The 13,726-nt window shown below is 41.5% G+C and overlaps 1 protein-coding gene across 5 annotated transcripts in view; it reads right to left on the reverse strand.

Annotated features, from left to right (window-relative positions):
- QKI (QKI, KH domain containing RNA binding) overlaps positions 1–13,726 on the reverse strand; it is a 165,447-nt gene that overhangs the window by 110,446 nt on the left and 41,275 nt on the right. For all 5 annotated transcript variants that reach the window (XM_089530066.1, XM_089530065.1, XM_089530063.1 and 2 more), the window contains exon 2: positions 3,205–3,347. In XM_089530066.1, coding sequence (XP_089386192.1) covers positions 3,205–3,347 — 143 coding nt within the window. The remainder of the gene's footprint in view (positions 1–3,204; positions 3,348–13,726) is intronic.

Here is a 13,726-nt window from a genome sequence, read left to right on the forward strand (position 1 = left end):
TGACAAATTACAGTTAAAGCAGAGAGAGATTATGTTGACGTAAGTGGTCAGTTATAACAAGAAAAAAAATCCTATCAATTTTTTGCATTAACAACATCCTCCCATTATTAAATCAGAAGTCTACATTTAAGGTTCTGAATAATTCAGCACCCTCACACTTTCAGAACAAAATAGAAATTTACCTCAAAAAAAATCTAGTAAAAGAATTAAATGTTTTCTGTTTAACTGGAAGCCTTTAATACTTAGATTGGAAACACGTAACTCTGGGAATTACTGAACAACCACTTCACTATTAAATAAGCTATTAAAAAGAACAGGAAATGAGTAAGTAGAACTGATAAGTGAAGCACATAATGCAGTAAGCATACTCTGATAAATGAAATGCTGAGCCATAAGGATTCCAGATGTTCAAATCCTTTTGTAATTGTTTTTTAACAAGTGGATCAATCTAGAAAGAGTTGTACATTCCATATTAACTGATTGGACATAAATATTCTTCCACTAGAGGAGACCAAAGTCCCTGCTAGTCCAGGTTTCTGTTCAGTTGACCAACTGAATACCTGGGGGAACAAAAAATAGGGCATGAATGCAAAGCACCTTCTCCCCCCCTCCTGCCCCCCAGTGGCAAGCACAAGTGTGTGTGTGTGTGTGTGTGTGTGTGTGTGTGTATCCATCATAAATAGTATATGTTTGTTGCTGTTTTTGATGTGTGCCTTCAAGTCATTTTCAACTTAAGGCAACCCTAAGGCGAACTTATCAAGGAGCTGTATGTATACATAATTGACCAATCAAGATACCTCTTTCTTTCTTGTCAAAAGCATTTACTCATTTTCTTGTCTTTTACTCTTTCAAGATCTGGGCTCCATGGCAAAAGAATTTTAGCAGATATATACGCTTTTTATATTAGACTGCTCTACACTTGCCACAATAAACCTATGTCCTATTTGTAGCTATTCTTCAGACAGAAGCATTGTGAAATATATACACTAACATGCTCAATGCACAAAAGACATACAGGATTTTGACAATCCCAAACTCGTCCTGAAAAATCCAGAGGCCAGCATTCCAATGCTCTTTAGCTGATGTCATTTCCAACAAAACTGGAATATTAATTTCTTGCTACACTATCAAATGACAAGATATTTACATTGTACTTAGAGGCTTGTGTTTGATGGAGTCGTGACTCTATCCTGATGAAGTAGCATGTTGGATTGTCATAAAGAACATAAAGTCAGCTTGTCAACCTAAGTTTTAGTGCTCTATCAACCTGATGATATTACTGATATCACTGAAAATGGTCAGTTATGTGCTCCACCACCAAGCAACTGGTATACTGATTATACTGATTCATGTGCCACACAGCAAAATTTCCAGCAGCTAACTTGTGTTTTGAAACACAAAGTCATAGCCTCTTGTTTCTCTTATGCACTAGCGAATAGAGCAAAACTGAATTTCAGTTTGTCTATATTCCTGCATTTGCAATTATGTGACATTAGAAAAGAAAGACAATAAATATTCTGTGTACTGACTGAAGAAAGCCACCACCTTATCCCACAGAGCCAGAGTCAGGAAAACAACTATGACAAATCCCTCTTACACTATAATTGGAAATGCTCAAATTGCAGAAAACTCCAACATGAAAGACAGGCTCAAGGAAAACAACCTCTTCTTGCTTTCTAGGTACTTCAAGTAGTGTGATACCATATGGCCATTAGCGACTTATATGGGACTGAAAGTACTTCTCTCCCCAATACCAGGTCACCTATTTGCTCATTTAACCCAGCAATCTCTACTGGCAGTGGCTCACTAGGCTTTCAAGCAGAGGTGTTTTCTATCACTTCCTATCTGATCCTTTTAACAAAGAGATGTGAGGGATTGAACTTGGGCCTCTCTGTGTGTCCTACTAACAGCCCTTCCCCTTGCATAATACCTTTAAGTTTTCTCTTGTAAAGTAAAGTACTGCCATTTATTAAAGCTTTTGTGTATTTAAAGTTATTTTAACCTTTCACTTAACTTGCATAGAAATAAAGTATGAAGTCTACAATCCAACAACTTATGCCAGTGATCTTCAAGGCAAACTGTAAAGGTTTGTTTAAATATATGTTAATTTATGTTCAGATTACATGATCAGTGATATCCATATTGTACTTTGCTATGTTCAGATTAGAATGGTACTCTAGGGTGCCTTTAGTTTTTGCAAGGTTCTTAAATTTTATAGAAAAGGAGAAAGGAGGAGGAGTGAAGGAAGAAAGAGAAAGAGGAGAGAGGGGGAAGGAGTATGGAAGGAAATTTCTTGAAAAGAGATTTGGCAGGAAGAAGAAAGAAGGGGTTTTGAAAGAGAAGGATACTTTTAGGGGCAAATTTGAAATTAGAAGATAATCAAACAATTGGTGATGTTGAATTTTTTTTATATGATTAAAAAATGTTTAAAATCAGCAATGTAAAGTATGTAAAGTTGTAAATGTCCTTGTTCTTTTCGTTTTATTTTATTTTTCTTTATTAGTGTATGTTTTCTGTTTTTGTTAATGTTCTTGTATAAGTTTTACATTTTGTTTAAATAACATATTTTAAAAAAAGAAAAAGCAATAAAGTTTCAGGTGAGCTAAGTTTAAGGTAAAGTGTTTAATATTGTGCCCCATGTGTGCAGTCCCAAGTGCTCCAATAAAAAGGAGAAAGAATCTAATTAAAATTCATTTAAATAACACTGCTTTTCTAGATAAAAACAGGCTATTAAGATTCCATATAAGCAACAGGTTGGGGAACATCTACCCATAGCATACAAACTATTGATATGGGGATGAGAACACAAGTTTTATACCCAACAACAAAGATAGATGATTTCTAGAACTCAGCAAGCTGCCAGCTTTTTCATTTGGTTGTTCTTGTTTGCTTTTGCTTGGTTAACTACTATACTTGGCAAAGGCTTAGTAAAAGTGTTAACTAAGAGATCATATTCTGTCAAGTGGCTGCTTTCTGAACCCTAGTTCAGTCAAAAAAAGATAGCAGGATGACATTTTTCATAAAGCCATAAAATTAAAACAGAGAGAGGGAGGGAGGGAAGGATGGAGGGAGTATGTGTCTAAGACTCCAAGAACTTATCTCTCGGTAGCATGCTTGGATCTACTTGCACAAGCGTGACCACATGAGACGGCATAGTGAGAGAATATCACAAAAGTCAAAAGAGTCACTAAAACAAGTACTTACATCTGGATATTCTTTTACAGGCACATATAGTTTCTCTTGTAACTGTACAATAGGTCCCACAGCATCAGGTAACTCTGCACTTCTCTTCTCCGTACTACCATTTAATGTGTCGTTATACATGTCTTTCCGTACTCTGCTAATTTCTGTGGAGGGAAAAATATATACTTTGTATTATATATATTATATAACACATGAAAGAACATTTAAAATAATAATAAATTTCACTGTCATGTTTGTGATTTCATAACAAAATAATTAAGACACTAGCATTCAGAGTGCACATTTAGAAACATTTTTGCTACAACTAACTTTCTTTACATTTAAAAATGCAGTACTAGTCAAAAATATAGTACCTTTGTATAAATATATACTGAAAAGGGAAACATGTACATAGAATAAAACTGTTAATAAGCCTTTATTGTGAAAAGATAGAACAGGAAGAAAATACATTCTTTTCCATTCAATTCAGTCAGTCCATTATGGAGCACCATGAAAAATCATTCAAAACAGCTTAAATGTCACTTTGTCTCATTACAAGCTCAGTGTAACTTAACTACTACAGGTGTTGTCAATAGGGGAGTATGACGAATGTAAATCGCCCCAGGTAACACCCTAAGAAGGGGTGACACCACTGCTCCCTTAAACATCTCCTTTTTGGCAGAAATGGGCTATGGAATTTGCCTGTGTCCCATTACAATGCTGAAGAGACAGTGAGTGGGGTGAGGTTTAGTGGGAGGAGAAAGGAGAGGTCCGTGTGTGTGTGTGTGTGTGTGTGTGTGTGTGTGTGTGTATTTATTAAAGGACTTAAAAGCAGCCAAACATTCTAGAAATCTTCTCAGAAAAGTTGGTTATCTTGGGAAATATCAGAATACTGGCTGACAAAACAGCCATCTTTTGAGACCTGAACATGAAGGAAACAGAAAGCTTTTGTGTTATATTCGGAGCCACATTGCTTTTTAAAAGTCTGCCAGCTTTTTGCAAGTTAAATAAAAATGGCAAAAGCCTCAATTAACACTCTCCAAAGTAGATCCCCATCATTTACCGGCCAACAGGTTATTTTTGTGTACTGGCTCACATATACCTTAAATCAGTTGTTTGTGCCACACTGGCTGCCTTGAAAACACCCATCTCTTATCTTAAGTTAAAAGCAATAATTCTTCCTTGCCAGAAGCAGAGCATGACGTAAGCTGTTCAATAAAACCTTAAAAGCTGAAAAATATACAGCACTACAAAGTGAAGAGGCAGGTACCTCTTACTTTTCTCTCTCTCAAGGCAGTTTTCTGTCTATTTCTATTGTCTATTGATGCTTGTGTGTGCGCGCAAGTATAGTATGCGAGTGCACACATGCACCTTTCAAGTCACCTGTTGACGCATGGCAACCCATGAATTTGATAGGGTTTTCTTAGGCAAGGAATGTTCAGAGGTGGTTTTATCAGTTCCTTCCTGAAATACAGGCTACAGCACCTGGTATTCATTGGTTGTCTCCAAGCCAACTACAGTACTAATCAGGGCTAACTCTGCTTAGCTTCCATGATCAGATGGGATTTAGTGCCTAACCTGGCTTAAACGCACTTGTTAGTCCCACTTAGAAAAGACCTACTGAATCAATGAGAACTTGACACATCAATACTTACAGAAATATCTCTGATCCACCAAGTCTACTCTAGTTCAGACTAACTACTGGATTCACACTTACTTTATTAAGCTATACATTCTAATAAAATTTAGCAAAATTGAATCAAAATTAATTATTAAAAATCACATCAACTCCAAACAAAAAGGAATATAAAAATACACCCACATATAGCTAATTTCAATCTTAATAATGTTACGCTTCCTAACAACTTAGGAAAGTTAAGTTTCTTATAAGTACAAATATTACAAATTCAAGTGCTTCTCCTTCAACATTTCAATCATGTCCTCCATGGTAAACCTATTTATTTCTCTCCCCCACTATTTTTCACTCCCCTTCAAATCAATCAGTATTCCATGGCTCCTCAGCATGTGAGTGCTTACTGGACTGTTTGCTTTTCCCATACCTACATACAGGACTTTTCTAAAGGTTTTATATTTACTGTAGCAAAGCTTGAGACTTCCAAAACCTGGCAATAAATGAGAATGGTACCTATGAATCTCAAAAACATAGATACGGACATTGGCTTATCTTGTGAGATGTTTGTTTTCAGTGATGAGGGCGGAGACATCCTTAATGAGGGTTGCTTCTCCCCTTTTGCTCCAATTAGGCAGGATCTTGACTTTGGGCATCAGCACAGGGAGACACGCCCCCCACTCAGTTGCCCAGTCATTGAAAAGCCAAGCAAAGTATATGCAAATCTATAAGACTAAACGTCCCTATATTCTTAATAATCTAAAATTTGTGATAAACATGAAAACTCAACAACCTATAACTAGAAAAAACTTAGTTGAACTAACAGCCTGTCCCCCCTGGCACCAGGGAGAATATTTCCTCAGTTTCAGGAGGGCAGGATGTCTCTACCCTCATCGCTGAAAAGAAACATCTCACAAGGTAAGCCAATGTTCGTTTTTCCAGCGTTGAGGGCGGAGCCATCCTTAATGAGGGATAAACCAAAGCTCTCCAGTGGGCGGGGAACTGAGGTAATCAGGAATCTATAAAATGGACTGAAGTATCCGCCTCCCAAACGACACCTCAGCCGATTGGAAGGCATCGATTTGGTAATGATGAATAAATGTGGAAGGGGATGACCATGTGGCTGCCCTACAAATATCTGCTAAGGGAGCATTAGTGGCAAGGGCAGCAGAGGTCACGGCACTGCGAGTGGAGTGTGCGGTGACCTTTCCCTGGAGTGTGGCACCGGAGACTGAATAACATGTAGCTATGCAGGAGCGAATCCATCTAGATAGAGTGGAAGATGAGACCTTTTTTCCCATGTAGCTTGAACTGAAAGACACAAACAGGCGATCTGATTTGCGAGTTTTGCGGGTACGCTTGATATAAGTGAGGAGAGCCAGTCTAACGTCTAGTGTATGCCATGTCTTTTTGAGTTCCTTTTTGGGATCTGGAACAAAAGAGGGCAAGATAATCTCTTGAGATCTATGGAATGTGGAATTGACCTTGGTCATAAAGGCTGGGTCCAGTCGAAGTAAAACAGAATCTTTTCTGAATATGCAAAGTTCACTTCTAGTTGACAGTGCTCCCAGTTCTGATACTCTACGTGCCAAAGTGATAGCTGTAAGGAAAAGAGTTTTCCAAGTCAAGAACTTTAGATCTGTTTTGTCTAAGGGTTCAAAGGGAGGTTTAGTCAGTGCCTGAAGGACAATGTGTAAATCCCAGTTAGGGTATCTGTGGACCGTAGGTGGCTTGATGAGAGAGGCTGCTCTCAGGAACCTTTTATCATAGCGATGGTTTGATAGTTTGAAGGCCAATTTTGATGGGAGAGCTGACGTAATAGCAGAAATCTGTCTTTTCAAGGTATTAGGCCTGAGACCTTTGTCGAGACCATCTTGGAGGTATGGCAACAGTGTGTTTGCAGATACCGAGGAGGAGGAAGTCTGATTAGATCTACACCAATTATAGAAAGATCTATAAGAGTATTCGTAAATTCTCTGAGTAGATGGACTCCTCGATTGGGTAATAGTATCTGCGACTTGAGGAAGCAGTCCGTCTTTAATTAATAAGTGCCTCTCAATTTCCATGCATGAAGGTTTAGCCATTCTGGGTCTGGATAAGAGACTTGACCCTGGGTCAACAGGTCTCTGTGGATCGGAAGGCGTAGAGAGTCTAGAGCCATTTGGGATATCTCAGAAAACCATGCCCTCCTTGGCCAGTGTGGAGCTATCAGAATGATTGTTGATCTTTCGCTTCTTAGCTTTTGGAGGCACCGTGAAATCATTACTGTTGGTGGGAACGCATACAGAAGGCCCTGGGGCCAAGGTGCGTGTAGGGCATCCATTTGCTCTGCGCCCTGAGTCAGAAAACGTGAGAAGAACCGAGGGACCTGGTTGTTCACTGGGGATGCAAACGGGTCGACCAGAGGCATGCCGAACCTCCGTGTTATCAGGAGGAAGGTCTCTGGATGGAGGTGCCATTCTGCTTGATCTATGTCCCATCTGCTCAGCCAGTCGGCTCTTGTGTTTAGTTCTCCCTTTATGTGTTCTGCTTTGAGGGAGAAGAGATTGGTTTCCACCCAATGAAGCAGTAACGATGCTTCCTGCATCAAGATTGTCGATCTGGTCCCTCCTTCTCTGTTTATGTGTGCCTTTGTTGTTATGTTGTCGGTGCGTATTAGGACTGCTTTGTTCTTTATGTGTTGAGAGAACGCTAGAAGTGCTAGTCTTACTGCCCTTAGTTCGAGCCAATTTATGCTGTGGGCTCTTTCCTTTGGGTTCCAATGTCCCTGTGCGTATAGGTCGTGTAGAGTGGCCCCCAGCCCCTCAAGCTGGCGTCGGTTGTTATTAAGATTGAGTGGGTTGGTTGAATTGGACGCCCCAGTAGGATGGAGTGGGAGTTCCACCATCGTAGGGACAGTTTGACCTTGTGAGGGAGTGGAACTTGCTTGTTTATCTTGTGCGTGATTGATTTTTGATGAGGTAATATCAGCCACTGTATAGGGCGGGAATGAAGTCAAGCCCAGGGAACACATAGGCGGGTTACACACCGCCATTAAAGTACGCGCAGAGTGCGTACTAGGGTTAGGGAGGTGAGGTGCTTCTGCACCTCCCTAACCCTAATATGCGCTCTGCGCGTAAAAAATTAGGGCGGTCGTTCCAGACGGCCGCCGCCATTTTTATGTAGCGGACGCTGTGCTTCTGCACATGTCATAGCCGCGCCGCGAGAAGGAGATCCATTTTGGAGCTCCTTTTTTTTCCGCGAGGGAGTCGTGCGGTTTGGCTGCTGTGACTCCCTCGCGGAGCAAACAGCAGCGCCGGGAGACCGCCGCAAAGCGGCGGTTTGTAACCCACCATTGGGAGGCTGCTATCATAAGCCCCTGTAGCCTTGAGAGAAGGAGGAGGTTTGCTGATGGATTCTTGGTTATCAATGTAATCGTGTCTTGAATCGTTTTGATCCTTTCTTGTGGAAGAGATATCAGACTTTTTCTGGTATCTATAATCACTCCCAAATGATGTATGCATTGGTAGGGGAAAGGTGGCTCTTCCCAAGATTTACCAGAAAACCATGGTGATGTAGTGATGAGAGAATGACATTGACATCTTTTGTCGCCTAAGATGGAGAAGGGGAGGCGATCAGGAGGTCGTCCAAGTAGGGGAAGACACGGATCCCTTGAAGTCTCCAATGGGCCACCAGAGCTATCATGGTAAATATTCTTGGAGCCGATGATAGGCCGAAGGGAAGGGTCCTGTATTGGAGGTGAGTTTTGTGGTAGCAGAAGCGTAGAAACTTTCGGTGGTCCCTGTGAACCAGAATATGTAAATAAGCTTCGGTCAAATCCACAGAAGCTAAGTAGTCACTTGGATGGAGAGATTCTAGAATAGTCTTGTGCGTTTCCATCCAGAAGCGACGTTTGGGGACATGTCTGTTGACTCTTTTCAAGTCGAGGACTGATCTCCATGATTTGTCTCTTTTTGGGACTAGAAAAATGATGGAATAGGACCCCTTCATGATTTGAGGGGGAACGGGTTCGACTGCCCCAATCTGTAATAGATGGTTGATCGCTTCTAACATTAACTGGTGTTTGTGTGGCCTTTGGGATTTGGGGGAAATAATGAAATGATCCCTTGGAGTTTGAGTAAAGTCTATCTGATATCCCGAGGACAGGGTAGACAGTACCCATTTGTCTGAGGTAGTTGAGGACCAAGTCTGAATAAAGTGTTGAAGATGGCCCCCCACTCTGGCACTGGGATAGTCAGGTTGAGGTATTTCGCTGTTTCCCGGCATTGTTGTTATTGGATTGGCTGGTGTTGTTTTTGGAAAAGGAACTATTGTTGTAGTGTTGTCGTGAGGAGGACTTTCTGTCGGTCCACTGTCGTCCACCACTTCTAATTCCTCTCCCCCAAGATGAGTTGTATGTAGACTGGGGGGAACGAAAGGACTGCTGACCTTGACAGGAGGGCCTTCTATCGTCTTGGCGAGTGGTAGATGGAAGAGCCTTTTTCTTATCTTTAGTCTCAATAAACACCGGGCCTAGGGCTTCACCGAACAGCTTGGTTCCACTGAAGGGAGCCAGTGTCAGGTTTTGTTTAGAGTGAGTATCTACTTGCCAGTTTTTTAGCCAAAGGTATCTTCTGACTGGTATTGAGGCCGCCTGAGCACATGAGCTGAATTGAATGATGTCAAGGGAGAAATCGGCAGTGAATGCTAGAACCTTAAGTAATTTGTTGATTCCTTGACGGAGTCTAGTGTTGCCTTTGGGAACTTCTAGCATGAGGTCTTTAGCCCATAGATGTGCTTGCCCTGGTTAAGATGGAGGTAGATGATGCAGCCCTAATTGCAGTGGAAGAGGCCTCAAAGCACCTCTTAAGGGCAGAGTCAGCCCTTTTGTCTTCAGGCAGTTTGAGTGATTCTTTAGTGTACACGGCCGATGTAACAAGAGAGGAAACCGGAGCATCCACTAAGGGGATCTTTAGTTTGGTCATTACATTCTGAGGCAGGGAATAAAACTTTTTTACAGAGCTAGGATTGGGTCTGACTGTGGCAGGTTTGGACCATTCATCTTTGATTACTCTCATGAAATCAGATGGAAAAGGAACCTCATCGGAGGATGGTGAGGGTTTTGGAAAGGATTCACCTTTGCCTTTAGGTAGATCGGTGTCATCTTGTTGGGTAGGCTGTGGTTTAGCCTCAAGTTCAAGGGCTCTGATTGCCTTCTTCAACAAGATAGGGAAGTCATCGGCAGGGAAAAGTCTAGCCGAAGAGGAAGTCTCAGTTGGGTCTTCGTCTTCATCAGACCACTCTCCTTCCTCTGATTCAGAGACAGAGCTGGATTGTGATCTGGAAAGGTTCTCATCTTCAGATGATCTAGTTGGCTGAGGTTTGAATTTTTTTGCCTGAGATGTTTTGCCACTAGATGGCGCCCTTCTCTTAAGTTTGGAGCCCAGGGAATAAGGAGGAGCCAAAATGGTCTTCTTTCCTCCCTTTTTCCCTCCTTTTTTGTGTTTGCGCGCCAGGGAACTTTTGGGTGCAAATTTGTCCCTCTCTGATTTGGGGATGGGATCCCTGGAGGAGCGGGAAGCAGGAGGGGAGAGGGAAGACTCTCTGGCCCTATGGGAAAGGTAGCTATGTCTACCTGACCCAGACTCTTGGGCTGAAGGGGCAGCCGAGGCTTGAGCCACTGGGTGGAGGGAGGTTTGGGAGGCAGTGGAGGAAAACGCCGCCGCCTGCATGGCAATTAAGGAAACCAGGGCAGAAAGCTCTGGTGGGAGCGTTTGGGGAGGAGAGGGGCTGCTCGTTGTGGTGCTACTCACGCTCCTGGGTTTGTCCTCCATGGCAGCCGCTCCCTCCCAATCTCGGGACAGGTTGCAGCGGCTGGGCACAGTAGAGCGCGGAGACGAGGGATATCCCTCCTCCGGCTGCGCCAAGCGGCCTTCATGCTGCAGCTCAGAGTCTTGGGCCAAGCCCCGTCATTTCGCAGAGGCCCTCTAAGCATGTCCAGACTCGCCGGACATCCCAGGGCTATCTAGGTCCTCCACTGGTTCTAGTCTGCCCCACAGAGAGAAGAGAGAGAGAGAAAGGATTTTTTTTTTTTTAAGTAAAGGAAGAGAAAGCTTGAAAAGCAGCCTGACGGAGCGAAGGAGAAACTAGACTGGGCAACTGAGTGGGGGCGTGTCTCCCTGTGCTGATGCCCAAAGTCAAGATCCTGCCTGATTGGAGCAAAAGGGGAGAACCAACCCTCATTAAGGATGGTTCCGCCCTCAACGCTGGAAAAAAGCAGAGGGTCACAATAAAGTAGTACAGTATATTATTTGTTTATTATTCATTTATATCCCATCTAATTCCCTTAAAGCTAGGACTCAAGGCAGCACGTGCAGATGAAAACATATGGGCAAATATAAAATGTAATTTTTATATTATTATTAAATTATAAATAACATTACGACATTTAAAACATATCAATTAAAATAATACTAAACTATTGAAAGCCCTTGCAGTACACTCCTTAAAAAGTCTAAAATAAGAAGACAGTTGTTACCTACAAAACAAAGCTCCAAAACACACTGCAGGAATAATCCAGTTTGAGACTGCTTTAAATGCCCTGGGTTAGTGCTAGGGAATCCTAGGAATTGTAGTTCATTGTGGCACCAGAGATCTCTGACCGAGAAGGCTAAATGTCTCACAAAACTACAGTTCCCAGAATTAATAATAATAATGATACTTATTTATTTATACCCCGCTCTTCAGCCAAGGCTATCAGAGCGGCTTACAATTTGTTAATTCCCTAGCATTGAGTCAGGGCAGTTAAAGTGGTCTCAAACAGGGTTATTTCTACAGTGTGTTTTCAACCAAAGACAGCAAAATGGAAGATGGAACCATCTAATTTTCCTAGGAACTGAGCTTCAGAGTTCAGCAGAACCACCAAGGGTGCCTTCTCCAAGAGAAGGGCCTCCCCTAAAAATCTGAGAGGTCAGACATGTCAACTTATACAGGAAGATAAGAATCCTTCAGACTAAACCCAATCAACATAGGGCTTTGTAAGTCATGACCAGCAGTCTGATTTTGTTCAGACACAGACCAATAGCCAGTGTAATCCTTGCCGGGTGATGGTGGTTATACTCTCAGTAATCAAAATCTGGCTGCAGTCCTCTGGACCGACAAAGTTTTCAACCATTCTTCCAACTCTACAATTCTATGAAACAAGAATCTGTTCTAATTTGACTCTTACTTAACATGCACAATTTCTATATACGCTTTAAATTTGTTATATGTTTTAATTTCGAGCATTTACTAAACATGCAGCCAGTCTGCACACTAGGCAATGAAAGAGGCTTTTGAATGCAACTGGTTCCATCTGAGTGGCGGTTTAAGTGGTCAGGGTAAATAGAGTGACCGCTGCTACAACCTAAGGCATATATATGGGGGATTTTTGACTGGAAATTCAGAATCAACTGCCATCTCATCTCTGACCAGCATATTAAGAATATACAAATTGAGTATCCCTAATCTGAAATGCTTGGGACCAGAAGTCTTTTTGATTTTTTTATTTTATTTTGGAATATTTGCACACAAATAATGAGATATCTTTGAAATGGGACTCATCTAAACATGAAATTCACTTATATCTCACACACATACTGTGACAGAATCACTGGGCAGACTTGGTTTCCTGACAGCCAATCATGGCTCAGGCTGACTGTGAAGGAGCTGCAGGGGAAGGAGTAGCTATAAAAGGCAGGAGTGAGTGACTGTGAGGACAGTTGGAGTTGAGTGGTAGCTGAGTGGGATTTGAAGAGAGTTGAACTGAGAGAAGAATACTGACTGGGAGAGAAAGAGTAGATTGCAAAGAGGAAACTGTGAAATGCCTACAACTGTTATATTAATGTAACCATACCATGTTTGAATTATTCTGCCTAAGCTACATTCTTGCTAAATGTTATTCAATAAAGTTAATGTTCATTTGTTGTAACAGAAGCATCTGCCTGAGTGAATTCTAAACCATATAGGCACAAACACACTACCTAAAATATAAGAGGAAGACATTTGGGACCCTAGCCCTTATACATTTAGGGAAAGTGTATAAAAGGTGGATGCTGGAAAGGTGTCACTGACAAGGAGCCTTCTAGAAGTGAGAGGTAAAAGTTAACCTCATAGAACAGAAAGGAGGTCGCATCACACCTATACACATAGCCTCAAGGTAATTTTATACATAATAATTTTATTATTTTTGTGCATAAGACAAAGATAGTGTACAGTACACTGAACCATCAGAAAGCAAGTCACTCTCTCTGCCACCCATGTGGATAATTTTAGATTTTGGAGTATTTCAGATTGTGGAATTCCAGATATGAGATACTCAACTTGTACTATATATTGCTGGGTTGCTGTAAGCTACTCTATGTGTGATAGAGATGCAACAGTGAACTGTACTTCTGGATGCTGCAAAGCAATAATAGGGAACATAAGCCTCTCCAGATGTTGGACTACAACACAGCATTAATCATTGTGAGCTAAATATTAAGGGTTGGTTGATCTTGTAGTCAACTTTTGGAGATGTTTTAGTTTTAGTGGAGATTTAAAAACACACACACACACACACTCTACAGTGAGCCCTTGATATCCACTGGGGTTTTGTGCCAGGATCCCCTGTGGATAAGGAAACCCATGTCTGCTCAAGTCCCATTAAATACAATATCATAGTAAAATGGTGTCCCTTATATAAAATAGCAAAATTAAGGTTTGCTTCTTGAAATTTATATATTTTTGGAGTATTTTCAAGCTGAGAAAAGCTGAATTCATGGATAAAGAATCCATGGATATAGAGGGATGACTATAATAAGAACCTAGCTCAAAAGAGCATAAATTTATCTCTTTTGTAGTGGGCCCTTGGTATTCACTAAGGTTTAGTTGCAAGACCGACCCACCTACCCACAG

Source organism: Sceloporus occidentalis, unplaced genomic scaffold (assembly GCF_023333645.1).
Source record: "Sceloporus occidentalis isolate IW3139 unplaced genomic scaffold, rSceOcc1.0.p SCAF_6, whole genome shotgun sequence".
Lineage (NCBI taxonomy): Eukaryota > Metazoa > Chordata > Lepidosauria > Squamata > Phrynosomatidae > Sceloporus > Sceloporus occidentalis.